Source organism: Chinchilla lanigera, unplaced genomic scaffold, assembly GCF_000276665.1.
Source record: "Chinchilla lanigera isolate Chin_1 unplaced genomic scaffold, ChiLan1.0 scaffold00073, whole genome shotgun sequence".
Classification (NCBI taxonomy): Eukaryota; Metazoa; Chordata; class Mammalia; order Rodentia; family Chinchillidae; genus Chinchilla; species Chinchilla lanigera.
The window spans coordinates 8,255,768-8,275,232 of NW_004955474.1; the positions used below are offsets into that span (position 1 = coordinate 8,255,768).

General features: G+C 53.1%; 1 protein-coding gene across 1 annotated transcript in view; it reads right to left on the minus strand.

Annotated features, from left to right (window-relative positions):
- Gpt2 (glutamic pyruvate transaminase (alanine aminotransferase) 2) overlaps positions 1-19,465 on the minus strand; it is a gene marked incomplete in the record, with an annotated part of 36,828 nt that overhangs the window by 7,146 nt on the left and 10,217 nt on the right. Inside the window, 6 exon segments of the mRNA XM_013502769.1 lie at positions 2,925-3,061; positions 4,949-5,028; positions 9,145-9,388; positions 11,574-11,704; positions 17,010-17,118; positions 19,247-19,336. Of these exon segments, the coding sequence (XP_013358223.1) occupies positions 2,925-3,061; positions 4,949-5,028; positions 9,145-9,388; positions 11,574-11,704; positions 17,010-17,118; positions 19,247-19,336 (791 nt within the window).

The window sequence follows — 19,465 nt, forward strand, 5'->3', positions numbered from 1 at the left end:
GACCCTACCCTGGGCTTCCTCCTCCCTTTGTACCATTATGTCAAAGAGATACACGTCCATCTTGCTCAAGCCACTGTATTTTGGGATGTTTTGTTATAGCAACTTCGCCTGAAACCTAATCACTAGCACCTGCTCAAAAGATGGGTGCAGCACCCAGCCCTGGCAGACCCTGCACAAGCTCCAGGAATGGGCACGTGATTCATTAGCGCCAATGAGCATCTTTTTCTGGAATACTTTTTACTGCTTGAAAACAAAGCAAATCCAAAGGATAGCGAACCTGAGAATCAGAAAACAAGACAAAACAAGAAACCAGAGACAGTCGCACTAACACCTTTTGTTTCGTTTCCGTGCCAGAGACTGAAGCCAGGGTCTTGCCCATGCTGAGCACACACTCTACCACCGAGCCACACACCTCCAGTCTCCCCACAGACATCTTGGAGCCCTTGATTAAAGTCTACCCTTAGACTTGAAAAAAACCCACTTCTGTGGTGTAAGTCAGTTCAAACTGACTTCTGTAATCTGTAGCCAAACATCCTGACCGACGCAGAGTCAAATCACATGAAAATGAACTGACATAAAACGAGTTTAAAAGAATGTTTCTTAGCCAAATCAGCAGTATCAGTCCTGTTTTCTCACTCTGCCTCCTTCTCTAGTCTGGTCTGCCAGTGTCTGGACGAAGGGCCACAGGATCACGGGCACTCCGAGGCTGGGGCCTGGTTACCTTCCTCTGTGCACCCCTGCCCCTACCCTCGGAGCACCTGATGTGACCAGAAGCGCAGGACCATGCAGCTGAACGGAACTCGCCGAGACAGGTTCTGCTCTGACCCCTGGACTGGACTTTCCAAGGCAGGAACATAAACTCTGGCATCTCAGAAAGGCTTCCCAAATGTGTTGAAATGTTGTATCACTGTGATGGCGAACCCTTTAGAGAGGAGTGCCCAAACTGCAACCCAAGACCCACTTATTTACCACAAAGTGCCAACACTGCAATGAAGCTCGAATGCTCGGCAGCTGGGGCAATGCTGGTCGACAGGGCTCTCATGGGTTCGCCGCCACTGTATTGAATCCTCTGTGATGAGCAGAAATCAAATTGCACACAGCCTCTGACCCTAGGGAACCAGGATCTGAGAACAACGGGCATAACTCAGAGCACAGCACCCGGCAGCCTGTTTAGGAGTAATCAATAACAAGAGCGGGGGAGACGGACAGGTGTGTGATAAACACACCTGCACAGGAAAAATGCACAGAGAACAGGTTTGTTTAGAAAAAGATCTACACAGTACCTGAATGTCAGGCAAAGAGGCAGCATGGCTACCCAGGCAGACCAGCAAGACGAGCATGAAAGAGCCCCTGCCCACATCAGACGAAGCCAACAGGCTCGCAAGCAGGCCAGAGGGAGCTCCCTTACCCTGGCTAAGAGTCCTTCCAGCTTCACCGTTCCAGGGGCCTGCAGCCAGCTAAGTGAGAACCCATCCCACGCCGACGCCTGGCGCTCACAGCCGCCCGCAGCGGCAAGCTCACTGGCTCTCCTCAGTCTCCCATACAGGTTCTTCCTCTCAGGCTGAGCAGCGGTGCCGGGCGCAGCCCTCAGACCCCTGCTACTCTCACTCTGCGTGAGACGTGCAGGCTAAGAGCGCACGCGCCAGCAAACACCAGCCCCGACGTCCACGCTCACGCAGTCATCTCTGCCTGGACAGCAACTGGGCATTTGCAAATTTAACACCTCTAAAGCCAAGCTTGCACTCTTGCCCTCCAAGTCTTCCCCGTCTTTTGAAGGCAATGCCATCCTTGCTGCTGTCCGAGCAAAAAACTTGGGACTCGTCTCTGACTGTTCTTTCTCACACCGGTCTTTCCCATCAGCAATTCCTGTCCACTCCATCCTCGGATGCATTCCAGATCTTCTCCCCACTTCTCCCCTGCTCCACAACACCCTCTCTGGGGACGAGAGCAGCTCGAGCTCCCGCGGCTGCCACTCCCCAGTGTTCAGAAACCAAGAGTCCAGTAAAACCTCTCATTTGAGGAGGTTGCGCCTCTGCTCAATCCTTCATCCCACAAGTAGAAGTCGAAGGTAACTCCGGTGGCCCAGGTGCGCTGGGCCCCTACGACTTTGGTCGCACCTTCTACCATTTTCTCCCTCTCCAGCACTCTCCGGCCCTTTTGCTGCTCCCCACTGTACCAGGTACACTGGCAGAGGCAGCTCTGGGCCTTTGCACGAGCTGTTCTTTCTGCCTGGAGCACTCTCTCCTGGATACCTTCCTCCCTCCTGTGTGTCTGGGCTCAAGAGGTAGCTTTTTGGAGACTGCACTACGTAAGCTGTAAGCCGGTGAGCCTGCCCCACCTGGCACTCCTACCCATTCCTGGCCTTTCCCCATCACAGGCCTTTTCTGTCTGTTGCTTCCATCCTCGCTGGAACACAGCCCTGTGAGGGCAGGCACTGGTATAGTTTGCTCACGGTGTCCTCGGAGTTTACGTCAGTAAGTGCTCAGTTAATATTAGCCGAACGAGCAAATACAGGGTTGCAGCTGCACTTTTGGTCCCCAAGGTCATCTGGTGCTAAGGCAGCCGTACACACTGAGCTTGGCCCACCGGCCTAATGGCATTTCTGCATGCACGCTGCCCTCCTGGCCTCTCAGCTTTTCCTCAGTGTTGGAGCAACAGTGACAACGTGTGGCTGAATATACTCGGTGCTGGACGCTGCCCCCGTTTCCTGTTTTCCTTCTGTCATTTATCTGTAGTCTGGTTTCTTTCAGCTTGGCCTTATTCTATGTGACAGTTCTCCCTCCACTCAGCCTGCCCCCTTCTGATTCCCGGACCAGCAGCAGCAGTCGGTAAGGGACACCTGTTCTCCACTCGAGTGGGTGGACCGCATGGCAGGCGAGCAGGCCCAGGGACAGTGGGAGGGAGGCGGAGGCCGACATACTCACTCGCCCATGTAGCCCTTGGAGGTAGAGTGGAAGGAAGCAAGCTCCACGTTGCTGGAATACTCGGGCCCCATCTCGTAGAGCACCTTCTTGAAGGAGTGGAATCTGCAGTCTGGAGAGTACACATTGTCCTGGTACACCTGAGGGGAGGGTGGACAGCACCGTCACCGCAAGCCCTTCTGAGAGGCCTGAGCCAGGCAGGTGCTGCTGCATGTGGCCGGGCAGAGCTGGAGGACACGTGCACAGGTGCTCAGCGTCCACACGCAGCAGGCGGGGCCCGAGGTCCTGACCAGCCCGGCATCCAGTCCATTGCCAGGGCTGAGCGGGAGTGTGCCTGCCGGAGCCTGCACAAGGAGGGGAAGGGCCGCAGGCTGGAGGCACAGCTCGCTTCAGACAGCTGAGGAGCTCACTTCATTTCTCCCATGCTCACCGCGACCCAGTCTCCAGGTTTCTTTTTTTTTTTTAGGTTTTCGGAGACAGGGTCTTACCATGCAGTTCAGGCTGGCCTTGAACTCACAGCGATCCTCCTGCCTTAGCCTCCCGAGTGCTGGGATTACAGGCATGCACCAAGATGCCCTGCCCCAGGGCATCAGACCAGTGCTGAGACCAAGGATTCTCATTTTCCCAACAAATTTTTCCTACAACATAGCGCTTACTCCCTTTAACAACATTAAAAACGACAGCAGTTAACAAGCCCGTCCTCTGACCTCTGTATCTGACAAGTGAACCCCGTTGCATTTCCTTTAGAGCACTTACCTGGTTTGGGATTATTCTGTTTTTCTCTTTACATTTTGGCGCCAGAGCGGCACCCACACCCATTTTGTTCCTCCATCCTCAGATCTGGCACTCACAGCCCCAAGCACCCTACCCTGCCCTCTGAGAGTAACTTCCCACATGCGTTTTGAAGCTCAGGGCGGCTTTCCTGGGGCCCGTGGATCAGCCAGGTTCCACCTGTGCCAGGCCAGGCATTGTGCTACTCCTCCCCTTCCTCCCAGGCCCGGGGGTCAGGGCAGGCAGGGAGCAAGTCACAAGGAGAACTATGGGTCTCTTCACTGCTCCTTCCTTTACAAGTGAAAATTTCGGGTCCATACGTTATTCATTATGGAACAGACTGGTCAGTAAGCTGCGGGCATGTGTGGTGGTGGTTTGGGGTTGCTACACAGAAAGAAATAAAAGCACAGTAGTACACTAGAAGCTACAACTAACCAGAGACCTTGCAGAAATGAAGATGGAATGAAAGTGGAATGTGACGGTTTCTCAACTTCTTCTTGCAAAAAGTTAGCAGGCCTCAACCTCAGAAGTGGGGCTCGGAAGGTAACACACATGGGGTTAGGATCCCTGTCTCACGGGTTGTTAGGAAATTAAGTGAGACAGGAAACACGGACACACACAAGGCACAGAACTGAAGCTCGGCGGACAGCGGACATCAGTCCTTTCTGCCGCACCAGCACCCAGCCTCCGCTCCTAGGTCGAGTCCCTCAACCTATCCTCAGGAAGTGGCTCTTCCAGTCGTCCTTCTGGAGGTCTGGGAGAAAGAGGCAGGAGGCCCACATCCAATGTGCATATTGTGCCTTGCAGGCCATAGCAACGGGGCTGTGACTCAAGCTGAACCAATGAGGTATCACTGTGAGATTTCTGATAGACGATTCGGTGAGAAAAACCCTCTTACAAGGCTGGGAGGACAACAGGCCTACGTACGAGGACAACACTGAGGGATGGAAAAGGGAAGGAGAATTTGGAAGATAGGGCTTGAGTCACCTAATACGGCTGCACATCCACCGTTTCTTTTTAAGAGTGAAGTTATTTGGGTTAAATTTTTAGAGTTTATGAGTCCAAAGCAATACAAGAACAATTTAGGTCAGAGATTCACCAGTAGTACGACTGGTCACACTCATCCTTGGACAGAATCCATCCTCCAATACCTAGAAGAAAGAGCTCTCTGGCTACAGAACAATCAGGCCTGGATCCCTCCCCTAAAATAGAACGCTCACCTCCACCCCTCTCTGGGGGGCTGGGACTACTCTTACCTCATCAGCCAGGAGAAAGAGCTTCTCTTCCCAGGCAAAGTGAATCACATCTTCTATGCACTTTCTGCTTTGTACCTGGCCTAAAAATCCCCAAGAAAACCAAAATGTAGGTTGTAATGTTGTTTAAACTGTTCCCAGGTCAGAATCCCACCCGGAATCACTCAGATGTCCTGTGTTCCCTTAAGATCCCAAGAGCCCGCACTATCAGTTGCAACGCCTGATGGTGCAGTCAACCTCCAGGGAGGTCTGGAGGGTCAGTCCCCTCTCGCTGACCCACTGAAGCCAGGGATGTGGGGGAGCAGTCACACTAGCTTTCTTGTTACCCTTGAGTGGCGGGTGTGTGTATCTGTGCGGGACTGACCTGTCTGTTCTGGAGGACAGGAAGGCATGGAAGTGTCATGAAGAGGAGGAAAATGAAACTCGAGGAGTTAAATCTATCCGCTCACCCCAGCCCACCTCACTGTGTACCAGCAGTGACGGATGGGAGAAGTGCTTGGCTGATTCGATAACTGGGTGAGAGTTACTAGAGCAAAACTAGGGGTGTCTTCAACTTGTGGGAACACCTTCTCCCCAGAGAGGAACACAATCCCCAAGAGGCAGGGACAGGCTCCTGCCTCACCATCTACCCTCCAAGCTGGCACTCAGCAGCTATTCAATAAATATTTGCAGAACAACACTAAATGACAGATCTGGGGCACCCGCTTAGTATCTCCAGTCAGCTACTTCCGGAGAGCCAGGCACTGTTAAAGACCATCGTGATAAGCACCTTGCAGTTCGCCCTGGCTTAGCTGTCGTCCTTCAGGACTTCACACCAACAAGAGAAAACATCCACCACCCATTCCAGAGAAATGAGTGCAAAGAGCAAGGCAGAAATCCCAGCAGCTCACAGGAAGTATCTCGGTACAGGCAGGGAAAGGAACAAAGGCAACAAGGTGGGGATGAGACCTTCCCTCGACATTTTCTGAGACAGACTGAGTGTGGCTCCAGGAATATCTGATGCACTCACAATGCCCTCTACAAAACCACTACCACGACCAGGCTTGGTAATTTCTTTAAAAGAGCCATGTTTCGCCAGCTGTGGTGGTGCACACCTGTAATCCCAGCACTTGGGAGACTGAGGCAGGAGGATGGTTGTGAGTTCGAGACCAGTCTGGGCTACAAAGTGAGCTCAAGGGTAACCTGGACTGCATAGCGAGACCCTGTCTCAAAAAGACAAAAAAAAAAAAAAAAAAAAAAAAGCCATGTTTCTTTACTCTAAGCATACGAGCAGCTATATGTAGAAATCTAAGTTTATGTACATATGTGCATATATGTGCATATTTGTATCTTATACAAAGCAGTACACAGAATATCATGCTTTTTGCAAAAAAAAAAAAATGCCTATATTCTTGTCTATGTAAAAAATGTCTCGAAAAATATATCCATGTATCTTATAAAAGATGGTATGGTTCAGCCAGGATTTCTGTCTTGAATTATCTAAGCAATGAACCAATTTCCTCGTTTCTCTCTCTCTCTTTTTTTTGTTGCAGTCCTGGAGTTGAGCCCAGGGCCTTTGCACTGAACTATATCTCTAGCTCTTTTTAGTTTTCTTTTTGAGTCAGGGTTTTACGAAGTTTCCTAGATAGGACTCAAACTTGCAATCCTTTCACCTCACCTTTCCAGAGTGCTGCAGTTACAGGCATGTGCCACTGTGCCTGGCTTAACTCAGTTTCTTTATGAAGTGACTGACTTTTCTCTCACCAGCGGGGATTCCTATGAGCAAGCTCAGTGCAATGGGCTCTAAGAGGGCGGCAGGCGCTGGCTTTTGAAAGGAGCCAGCACTGTTCTCAGAGACAGACAGGAGCTGGCTCCCTCAGGGCAGAGTCTGCCTGCAAGTCCTCCTGGCCCTGCCCGCTCAGACCTGTCATCCCACCACTGTGTCCTGTTAGAAATCAGGCAAGGGTGTGAGCACTAGAAAGTGCAAAACCATGTTCACTAAATGCTAAGGGTAACATGCAGAGAAACCCAGGAAGGACCAGAGCCTCAGAAGGCCTTCAGCTGGCCAGAGAGAATGAGAGCCCATGGACGCGAACAGTTTTACTGAGGCACATAATGCGAACTCGAGGCCAAGGACCGAGCTTACACTCTCCAGTGCCTGGGGGACAGCAATCTCTTAGCGCACAGCTGCTGAGCTACTGAAGGGGACAAACACATCAACAGTGGTGGAGGCGAAGGGAAAATCACATGTGGGTTTAGAGCGGCCAGGAGACAGGAGTCTTGGCTTTGCTAGAGGCCCTCAAAGGCAGGAGAGGGCTTCTAAGTGCCTATCATCAGTCCCAGGCAAAGGAATTCCTCAGGAACTGGTGGGAGTAGGCGTGGCCTATGCCCCTGGAGCAGCCGCTCCTGTTGGAGTAATAGGCCACAACGGCGCTACGGAGAATTCTGGCGGAGAGCACCGGCACAGCCCTGGCCAATCAGACCTGGTTTGACTGGTGACCCAACATGGGCCAGCGAGCATCTGGTCTGGGACTTTTGGTCAACCTATGGGAGAAAGTCCCCTCTAGCGCTGAGCTGGTGGGCAATGGCTAGAGCTGATGAAGGTCAACCCCAGGACAGATCCTGCTGAGAAGGAACCCAGCACAGAGGGCGGCAGAGCTGAGAAATGCACTGAGGTTCTTCTAACAGCAGCACGGGTTCAGGCATACTGCTTTCAGCAGTCTGCACTTTATAGCACGATGATCCAATCTCCCGAGTCACGAGCTGGGTTTCTGTCTTCAAACCAAAAGAGCCCTGGCTTAATACCCCCGTGCACTTTTGACACCTTTTTAGCCAAACTGGTCACAGAGCGTCGTCTGGACAAGATACACAATCAACACAGGTGGGTTCTCAGGTTCCACTGCTCCTCTTCTAATACTCGACTGATTTTCCTATGTTAAGATCCGAAGAACAAAACCAGATTCTTTCCACTGACAAAGTTACTCTTTATACAAATGACCTACACTGATTCACATTCACGTGACCCCTTCTCCTGGCGCAGGAAAGTGTCTGGTGCAGTTATTTCGTCCAGTCAGCTAGGTGAAAAGATTTCTGCAAACACCTGGCCAAGAAAGTGCTGACTCAAGTCCATAACATGTTGTAGGACTGGCGAGTGTGGTCCTGGGACCAGCAGAAGTATCACCTGGGAGCTTATTAGAAATGCAAACCCTCAAGCCCTATCTGGTCCAATTACATCAGATTTTGTGGGGCCCAAAATCTGCACTTTCACAAGCTAACGTTTGAGAAGCACTGTGGTAAGGACGCAGTTTTCACCAGCTGCACTCACTACTGATGCCGGCCTCACCCCCAGAGTCTGAGGTACGAGCTGGCCTTTCGGATTTTTTTCAAAGTTCCCTCTGAGAGTCTACTGACAGCTGGACTGGGGCCCCAGTGCTCTGCCGGGTTCCTGCTGCTTCCCCATTAGACCCTGCGTCTCTCCTCCCCAGGCACGGGTAAGTACACCAGCCTTACTGCCAGCTGCACCCGCTTCTGCACTCAGCCATCCAAGTGGTGCTTCCAGCCGACTGAAGCATCATTTGATGTTCCCGAGAAGCAGATTCCACAATCAACTCCAACGCATTTTGGGCCAGACTCAATTCATCTCAACAAAGGAAGAGAGAGGAGCCCTTGTTCTCTGCATCCAAATAGCACGGGGGCATAGGAAGCCAGCAGCCCAGAAAGATCAAAACGGGCAGCACTGTGCATTTTTTTGAAAAGAAAAACAGGCAAAACTGGGGGTGCTTTTCAAATTCTGGAAACGGGGTTTTTGTTTTCTGGTTTGTTGTTTTCAATATGGCATTTCCCTCTTAGGACTCAAGGTACACAGCAATGTTGTGTCAAAAAAAAGCACATACCAGCATTTTGAAAACTGGTTCAGGAAAGTAAGTGGGAGTGAAAATAAGATCTAGTGGTGAGTTTCTGTGTGAATAATCTGAAGAAGCTGAGTAGCCATATTTACAGGAATGGAAAAGAAAAACTATCTTTAATAGAACCCTGTCAAGAAAATGCCTACTTTTGCTGCCTCCTGAGGCAAATCTCACGCCTCTGTTAGCAATCTGGAACTGGCATGGGAAACTGTGTGCAGAGAAGCCCTGTCTGTCATTATTTCTTAACTCTTTCGTGTCTAAATGTCAAATCCACCTCCACCTCCAAAGAAACGTGCGAGGAAGGGAAATGCAGACCTGTGGGGTTCCCTGGGTTGATGATGCAGAGCACCTTGGGGTCACAGTGGTTTCTGGCCTCCTGCATGGCCCGCCGGAGTTCGTTCACATTCAGGGCCCAGCAGTTCTCCTCGTCCAGGTAGTAATTCACCTGGATGGCGTCGAGCTCTGAGATGACCGCCGAGTAGAGGGGGTACTGCGGGATGGGGATCATCACTCCTGTCCGGGACTTGCCGCCCCCGGAGACAAGGATCTTCAGGATCGTCTGCAACCGAAAGTCACGGTCAGAAGGTCCCTGCTGCTCTCCACTCTTTAGCAGCTGATGAGCAGCGAAGTCCGGTGGCCCCGGCCCCGGCCCCAGCCCTTTACCCTGACCCTGCTGCCAGTGTCACCCAAGCAAGTGGCCTCACTTCGCAAGACGCCGTGCCCTCACCTATAAAACCACGGCCGCCGGGAGAAGTAAGCAAAACAGAATGTCTTATCGGGCTTAGCACAGTGCACTGTATACAGAGAGTAAAGACTCCATTCTTAGGTTTTTGTTTTGTTCTGTGGCACGGGGGATTGAACCCAGGGAATTCTGAGCTATAACGCCACCCCTTTTTAGATATTTTGCAGTGCTGGGGATTCAACCCAAAGCCTCACAGCTAAACTACATTTACAGCCTTTTTAAAAAAATTTGACACAGGGTCTCACTAAATTGCCCATCCTAGCCTTGAACTTGATCCCCCTGCATCAGCCTCCTGAGTAGCTGAGATTAGAGGCTTGTGCCACCATGCCCAGTCTTGTTAGCATTTTTAATACTTAAAATACATTCATCCCCAAACTACCTGTCTCAGAATTATTATGACACAACCCCTGAGACCCAGACTTAGAATCTGTCTTACCATAAGCATCATGGCTAGAAAGACAGCTAAAATGGGATGCAATACCCACCCACTGCCACCAGATGGCACTTCAACCTGCTCACTGGCTGACGGGGCGCATGTTAGTAGGATTCCTGAGAAACCAGGCTGCCGGAATCCAGTGGGGTGTCGCTGGAAGCAGCAGGAATTCGCTGAATGACCAAGCCAACCCCTTTGCAGGGAGTCTCCACTTAACACAGTACAGGTCCCTTCTCAGGAGCTGTTGCTTGTGCCAAGTCTGACTGAAAAGTGCAGTGACTTGGTTCCTCCACCGAGTCTTCTGTCTGGACACTCCCTCCCCTCCGTCAGGACTCCTGCCAGTACTGGGCCTCTCTGGGAACAGAGGGGCTTTGACAACAGAAAACAGCAGGCAATGCTGAGGCTGGGGACTGAAGTTGTACTATGAAAATCCCCAATGGTACGAGGACCGGCTCACGTCTCTGGGCCTGCTTCCCTAAGGGCTCCGGTAAGAATTTCATGATTTGAAACACTCTGGGAAAGGAATAAAGCACTCAGCAAACATCCAAACCAAGGGGCCTCTGGACTAGGAGATAAAGACAGCCCCAGTAACAAGGACCAGGAGGATGGCAAACCGCCGCCCTGACTGTACCTGGCACCACCAGGCGCTGGGGGGAGGCCTCAAAGGGATGGAGGAACAGCGCTCGCCTGACACTGCGAGGTCCCAGGCTCCAGCCCCGCCACCTAAAACAGCTGTAGCGCCCCTAAGCACAGGATTCTAGACTCCCTCAGCTGACTGAGCCTCAACAGCGGCCCCTCCTTGTCCGTGGCCAACCAGAGCCCCTGGCACCTCTTCCCTCGCCTCTGGAGGGCTCCCTCCCGCCTATGGGCTCCTCCAGCCAGAGCCGAGGCTGAGGAGTTTTAGCTGAGTGTGTCCTCTCTCGCTTCACGCCTCTGGCCCAAATCCTCAGTGTCCTCTGAGGCCCGGTAGTCACTGCCTCTCTGGCCCGCTTATGACTCCGTTTGTCCCCCTGCACCCTAACTCTCCACCGCTGGGCAGCAGCCTCGCCCGGCTCCGGGCCTCTACGGCGCCTTCCAGGTCAGACTCAGCCCTCCCCTGACTCACGCCGTCCTTTTTGCCCGCCTGACACCACCCTACCGGCTCAGCGTCTCTGTTGTCCCTCCTCTAGCACTCTGTCCTTTGCACTGCAGAAGGGAAACTAAAAACTGGTGCTGTGACCTTTTTTTTAAAGGGATGCCAAAGCTGGCATGAAGCCAGAGGCCAAATGATATGCTTGGCTCCCCTGAACCAGGCACAGCGCCTGGCAGAGGGGGACACTAGCATGCACTGAGTGACAGAAAGGCCATCAGGCACCCTGCTGTGCCCCAAGGCAGGACCTGCTGGAGGGGTCTCTGCAGGGAGACTGAGGCTGCAGTGATACCCAGGGCCCGGGAGACTGATGAGGCGAGGACTGCACGCTCCCAGGACAGAGGGACAGAGGGTGCCCTGTCGCCTCACTGGCCCTGACAGGCACGGCAGTTCTTCAGGTGAGCTCACACTGAGTAGGAAGAGGCCCCCCTCACACATACAGTGATGCCATCGCTAGCTCCAGTGGTCAGGTAGATGTTGTCCGGGTCCGCAGGCACGCCATCTCTCCTGCTGATGTAGGCAGCCACGTCCTCACGAATGCAGTTGACACCCTGGCTGGCACTGTACGACCCTGTAGGACAGCAGGCAAGACAACAAGTAGAGACAGGATGCCCGGCTCCACGGAACCAGCGTACTAACTGCATGATTAACTGGGGGAGGTCTCGGGTGGCGCCCAGCTCCTAATGCTCTGGGCCCTGGAACTGGGGGAAGCTGCTTAACCACTCTGGGCTCGGTCCTCCCATCCCAGTTCCACACACTCCCCCACCTAATATTTACTGTGTACCTATTACACTCTAAGTGCTATTCTAGACCCTGGCTTCTGACCAGGCAAGTGCTGCCCATACCTGTCCCGCCAGCACACCTGGGATGTGGACGTGGGATTCCTATGCTTTTATTCTGTCGCCTGGAAACAGCTGCACAGAACTTGAGAGGTTGGGGCAACACCAACCAGCACCAAGCACAGATCCCCGGTCCTGCTCCCTGTGCCGCCCCATGCCAAGACTATCCTTAGACCGCCGCCATTTAGGATTAAGAGCCAGGCCGCTGTTTATATGAAATTTAAAACCAGTCAGAACTAAGACTGATGGCAGTGAAAGTGAGGACAGTGGTGACTCCTTGAAGGACAGAGGTACTGGCTGGACAGGAGTACCCAGGGGCCCTCTGAGGTGCGCCACCTGGGTAGGGGTTCAGAGACGTGTGTCTACGTAAAAATTACTCAGCTATTCAGGCTGTACATTAACATTGGTACATTTTAATGTCTGCTTGCTATAGCTCCATGCAAGTTTTGTTTGCAGTGCTGGGACTGAACCCAGGGCCTCACACACCCACTAGGCCATTGGAGGCGAACCTATGGCACACATGCTGCAGCGGGCTGTTCGAAACACTGAAAGCTCTAAAAGGTTCGCCATCACTGACTAGGCACTCTACCACGGAGCCATATCGCCAGGTCAACAGTTTTTTGAAAATTCCAGGCCACTGTGTTTTTAAATGGAAATATTTAAGTTGGAAATAATGAACTTGCACATTCACAAAAGCTCTGTGAAACAAGACTCAACCATTGAGCTGAACTGTCTAAGTATACCAGGGTGCTGGGGTCAGAGGAGGGAGGTAGATTTTTTGTTACACATACACACACACATACACACACCCTTTTGAATTTCACATTTAAAGGCAATCAGCCCATTCACTGAATGTATGACTATGGCAAAACCACCACCAGGAGACAGGAAGGGGCTCTGGAGCCTCAGCACATGCACTCCAGGCCTGGCACCCAGTGAAGCACTCTGCAATGCAACAGGGCTAGTTCTGGCTCTGCCTCAGCCTCGCTATGCAGCCTTGGGCTCAGCCCTTCCCATGCGACCAGCTGTGAAACCAGGGACTAAACTGATACTAAGATGCTGTAGTGGTTGACTGATTATGTCAACTTGAGAAGTTTAGAAGCATAACTAAACTTGGCTCAGCAATTGGCTCGGCAATTCTACACCCTAGAGTGTAGAGGAGCCACCCTAGGGTGGATCCTCACCTAGATAAAATAAAAGGGAAATGAAGGACAGAGGAACTTCCATTCCTTTTGGAGGAGCTCCAGTCTTCACCTTCAGCTTGGACGTCGTCTCCTGGCTTCTAGTGCAGACTCTTTGGCTTGAGCCTTGGATCCTTCAGCCTTCCATCACAGACTCATTGGCCTCCTGGTACAGACTTGCATGGAACTCTGCAGTGAACTCCAGACCCTGGACTGATTCCTTTGGTCTTCAGTGCGCAGACACCCTCTGCACGCTTCCTCATACAACTCTCTGGCTGACCGTTGTAAGCCAGTCTTGTAATTTCTTATAATTTGCACATCCTGTGTTATATCTGTTTCTCTAGTAAAACCCTGACTGATACAGATGCCAAGTCATAAACATAAACTGGCTGGTGAGTACAGGGACTTTGTTACATGACTTTAGGTATTCTACTAAATCGGAAGTATTCTGCAAACGAAAAAGGGGTATATGTATGTATCTCTGTGTTGCAGATCTCCTCCCCCACTAGGTGATTGACTGCTTCCCGGAGCTCCCGCACTCTGAGACCTTCCAGGGCTCCTTCCCTCTGCCTTCTCACTGCCCCTTCTACGCTGTGGGTCTGGCCACACCACACAGCCAGTGCCTCCTCCTTCCCGCCCCTCAGTCCTGCCGCTTCCTTAGATTCCCAAGCCACCGGCCAGCTCTCTGCTTTGACCTCCCACCGTTTTAAGGATGCTCCAGAGATGTCCTTTTTTTTTGGCCTTCAGTGTTGGTGACCGCTACAAAGTGGCTCTGAGCAGGATTTAATATTAACCAACTGGCCTTCCATGTCCACTTGTGAATCTGTCCGAGGCCCAGGCTCCTTATCTGGAAATGGCGGACTCACAGTAAGTGAACCTCTGTGAGTCACTAATCCCTACTAGAACTTGTAATGGTGGATGAAGCCAGAATACCTCAAAGGACAAAGATCACAGCCAAGGACGCCTGGGTCAGATCTCAACTAGATGAAGACTAAACACTCAGGCATCTCATTCTTCAGTGGATTTCCTTCATACCTTACTTAGGGAAGTCCTTGAGTGGTTCTGCCCTCCCTTCTGATAACCAAATAAATACAGGCGACCCAGAGAAGGTCTTGGTCGTAGCCCTGGGAGAATCTTGAAGTCTGTGAGAGGGCTTTGATCCTCCTGGAGCCCTGAAATCATTCCATTTGCCCCTTTTTATTTTAGCCTTTGCCGTACACTCATTCAGGAGATTGCGGACCTGATCAGCCCGCAGTAACTAAGGCATAGTATTAACCCCATACTTTAGCACTTCCCATGCTGGTCCTACAAGGCTGACCTTTAGTCTGTCTCCAGGAGTCGTGTCCTAAAGATTCTGCTCCATTCCTGGCCTTTCTCCTGGGTTGGAATTTCTCTAATCCTTTTATGCATAAGAAGCCCTGCCTTCCCACCTTGCCTGTATGTCCCCTGAGGGAAGAACTCTTATCTAGTTTTTTTAATGTCCCTCTCCTCTGGGCCTAATCCCATCACACCCTACTTAGGGCCCGCTGCCAGGAATGAAAGCCAGACCGGCACCATCACTACTGCCAAACTCCCCAGCTGCACTGAATCCTGCCGTGCCCAGAACACGCCGCTGGATCACACCCCGTTTTCAAACCTTGGGGCTCTGGCACACACGGTGACCTCAGTGCAGTTGGCAGCTATTTGCACACTCTTTGTCCTCCATGTGAGCACCAGCGCTATCTCCTTTGAAGCCCCTGACATTTGGATCCCTATGTTCCTAACAGCTCTCCGTGACAACATCACATCCATTCGAATGGTCATGTCTGCTTTCCCCAAATCTGACAGTAGCTTCCCAAGCATGGCACCTCCACCTGCCTTGTTCACCAGTGTCCCTCTGTTTCTGGACAGCACCCCGCTCGTGGTGTGCGCTCAGGGAGGGGCTGGACAGAGCACTGAGGTCCTACCCCACCTAGCCAATGTGCTAGGGCTTTTTTTTTCGTCTTTTTGAGACAGGGTTTTGCTATGGAGTGCAGGCTGGCCTAAAACTTACTTTGTAGCCTATGCTGGCCTCAAACTCACAGTGATCCTCCCGCCTCAGCCTCCTTGAATGCTGGAATCACAGGCGTACACCACTACACCCAGGTAGTGTGCTACATCTTGACCTCAATCCTAAATTTAAGATCCAGAACACAGCCTAAGAACTGAATTGCTTACCAAACCAACAATAAATAAAGCCCTAGTAAGGAATCATTTTCAAGGGCATCATGAAAACATCCTGGGTGAGCCTCAAGACTTCATGTACATATTGAGTAACTCCCGTATGGGTCAGGGTGGCGCTGGAGCACAGTGCCAGGTTCTACTTCCTTTTATTTCTACATGGAAGGAGTGCTCAGGCTGCCCAAGGCCTGGTTAACGCAGAATGACCCTGCCATGTTCCCGTCATAGCGAGGACCAGGATGCCTACCCCTGCACGGGCAGGTCCTAGGGGTGCCCCACAGAAGTGGGGCTTCTGCCCTCCCAAGGGGTTCAGCACACACGTCAACCTTCCTGCAAGCTCAAAGGTGGGGATAAGCCCTTCCTTGCTCAAGAGTTGGGTGGTGGGGGTGAGCGTACACTTCCCTTGCTTGTGTTCATGTGTGCCTAGCACAGAACCCAGGGTCATAAAAACCCTAAAGGTCAGCTGGTCTCTTTCAGTAACACTCCAAAAGGGAACCCCACAGACACAGCCTCCCAACCCCACCCCAACTTTGGCTGACAGAGTTGCATGGTAGAACGAAGGTCCCCCGCCCTGTACCCCTGAGGTCACAATGGAGGTGGGGAAGCATCCCCCTCCTTTATCACCCCTTCACCGGGCTTCCTGGAGCCTTGGGACTATGGCCACCAGGTCTGCAGACGCTCCCTGTCCCCCAGGCTGAGCAGAGAGGGTAGGAGGAAGAGGACCCTGTGTCATACCTCATCCAAGATAAGGAAGCAAGGGCTGGTAGTGACTCAGCCAGGAAAGTAAGCACAGGGCCTCAAAAAAGAGACAGAGCAAAAAAATACAGGAGAGGCAGGGAGGCTGATCCCCATGAACGAGTCACAAAAGTCCCCAACTCCTGGCTCCACATCTCAGAGCACTAAGACATGTGTCCTAAGAGAGCTCTGAACAACCAGTTTCTTTACAGCGAAGGAAGCCAGATTCCCCAGTAGATACTGGGCAAGGAATGGGGAAAAAATAAACAGAAGAAAGAAAATGAGATAAGAACAAAAGGCCGAAGGCCCAGGGCTGGAAATCCATCTCAGCGGGGGTTGGGGGTATCATTTTCACATCTACAGGGGCCAAATTCCAGGACCTCCTTCCACCTCCGGCAGGCAGGCAGACAGCTGGGCCAGCTGGGCGTGAGGAGGAGAGGCTGGGGCGAGGAACACAGTGAAACGGGAGAGAAAAGGGCACAGTCAGACTAAGGAAGCCACAGGGGCGCCTGGGGGCGGGGGTCTCCAAGCACTTCCTGTCCCCAGCACTTTGCAGTCACCTCTCAGATCTGGGGGCAGCACGAGGCCGGGCACAGAGCAGAGCTGGGCAGTGCCCTCCCACCACGAAGGCCAGTCACTTGGTTACTACAAAAAGGCACAGCTGGCTTCCAGCAGCGTGCAGTCCCGTGCACCTAAGGGCCCCAATCCACCACAAGCCGGCATCTACGCCAGCAAGCTAGTCCACAGGAGGCTGTACAGCGTGGAGAAGAGAAACCCTACTTTCCTGCGCTCCACCCCACACGTATTTGCACGCTCACTCCTGCGCGTAACTCTTCACTTGGGGCCACAGCCCAGGCCCCAGGCCCACACTGGCAACACGCGTTCATTCCAAGCCCTTGGGAACCTGCAAGTTGGGCCTCACCTAGGCTGTTCCCGCCGCAAGCCTGCAGAATCCGCCGGGCGCGTTTCTTAGCGTCTTCCGGGAAGCTGGGGCTGTCCAGCAGGTTTGGGTAGGTGCAGAGGGCCATCACCTAGGAGGAAGCATTGCGGGGTGAGCTCCCAGCACCCTACCCCAGAGCTCCAGGCCATTCTCGAGAAAGAACACAGGGCTGCTGGGTAGGGGACAATCCCCCAGTGCTGCAGGGGGCCTGTCCATGGGGCCAGCATGGGGGAGGCTGCCAGGCCCTCGCTGCAGCAGGGAGACACTAAGAGCTGCAGGGCATCGTGACCTGGGCTCGGGGCACCAGCACAAGCTGCTGGAAGAGCAGCCAAGGAGCAACAGACGCTGCCTCAAAGGACTGGGCTCCGCTTGCCCACAGCGAGGACAGCGGGCCCACACGGCTGAGGTCACGAGAACCAGGGGTGTCCCCAGCAGGGAGCCGGGGCTGCCTGGGCAGGGGAAGCCCGGCTGACCAGGGCGGGCTGCAGATCCCTCCACACCCACGTTCCGAGCTCCTTTCACACCTCCTCCTCACTGCTTTCCCTGGCCTCTGAAAACCGGGACAGCGCTCTGCGTAATAGAAAATCACCTGAACCTCACGAAGGAAGATTACACAGGGTCATGTGTGGCGAAGTGCGGGCAAAACCCAGCGCACCGGGCGAGACCCAGCTGACCGCCAGGCAGCTAAGTGCGCTAAGTGGGGGGGTCCAGGCCCAGGGCACTGACAGCCTGGCTTCTCGGGGACCGGCTTTCCTCTCTCTGCACCATGGGCGGGGACACGGCCTGCCCTCTGCCAGGGGCTCTTGTGAAAACCAGCGGAGGTGCGTGAGGGCTGCGGCAGGCCAGCACTGTGCAGGAGGCTGCTCCGCGATGGCCCCAGGGCACCGGCGGGGACACGTCTTGACAGCCAGGAAAGGCAAAGTTCTGTTTGGGAGCTCCAGGCACACGTCAGGAACCTCTGCCAAGAGGCTACATCTGGCTCCAAAGCCCATGTCCGCATCACAGCCTTCTGCCCTCCCACTGCCTGCACTTTTCTGACACGGGTTTTTCTCCACTGTTCGCTTTCTTCTCTGGTTGGATCCATTTCCCCATCCGGGCCCAGCCCGGAGATCTGATATCCACATGCAGCAGGCATTCTCTGCGGGTCAACAGTGTGGCCGTGACACTCCTCAGACCGGTCACCTCTCACAGGGCCGCCGGAGACCTCTGCCCCAGACAGCAGGCTCGCTCCTCTTTCACAGCAAAGCTCCACTTCCTGGCCTGGCCCAGCCTGAGAACCTGAACCTCACAAAACCGTCCCTCCTCAGAGAAAGCTGTCTGCAGCCGGCTCTCCCACCTCTGCTCAGGCCGCCCTGCGGTGTCCTCCCGACTGGCCTCTGTGGCCCACCGATGTCGCAGTTTTGGCCCGTGCAGCAGACTTCCCCAGGCTGAGACTCTGACACTGCCTCCTCCTAGAGCCATTACAGTCAAAGTGGCTGCCAGGAGACAGCAGGGGGCAATGTGCCACGCCTGCACGTTCCTGCGGGGCCGAGGAGGCACCCTCCAAGCCAGTCTCTAGTGATGTCCACTGCCCAAGGCCACCCTCAAACCCAGATGTCCCACTCACCCAGCCCACGGGGCTGTACCTCTCCTCCCGGTTGCTGCCTACCCAAAGGACACCTCTGTTTACCAAAGCCCTAAGTCAACATCCAGGATCGTGTACTGAGAGCCTTCCTGGGAGTTTCCTAAACCACAGCAACCCCCAAAGAGGTTCAGATACGTGCAAGTTTTTTGTTTTGTTTGCAGTGTTGGGAATTGAACCCAGGGCCTCAAGCATGTGAGGCAAGGACTCTACTACTGAGCCACACCCCAATTCTATTGATTTATTTAACTCTGAAATAGGGTTTCACTAAATTTCCCAAGCTGGCCTTGAACTTTCTATCTTACTGCTTCAGTTTCCTGACACATGGGATGACAGGCTTGTACTAGTAGACCCAGAGACTTAGGAATTTTTGACAGCTTTGGAAGGAGAGGAGCTAAGAGACAGAACCTAGCCATTTCAGGCACTGGTAGGGGCTGCTACTTCAAAAGGCACCTCCTTCAGGGACTCTGGTATCTGCTATGCCCCAAGAGGGCTGGATGGACAAGGAGACAGAGGCTACCCCATAAGCCATGCTGGCTCCTCCCAGCCTCCAATTCCCTGCTTTCCCAGCAGCCTCTGCTCCCAAGGGCTGGCTTACCTGTCGGAGGAAGGTGATTGGCTGCTGGCCCATAGCCTGGGCATCCCCGATGTTGGCTCGAATGACCTCAGTGAATGGTTTTTTGATACCCTGAGCAGAGAGAAGGCAACAGATGGTTACTTAGATACTCTCATCCTGGGATTCCTGGGACCAAGCAGTGTCCCCACAGGATATTAATACGTTGTCCTATTTTGAGCCTTACTGAGTGTCGAGCACAAC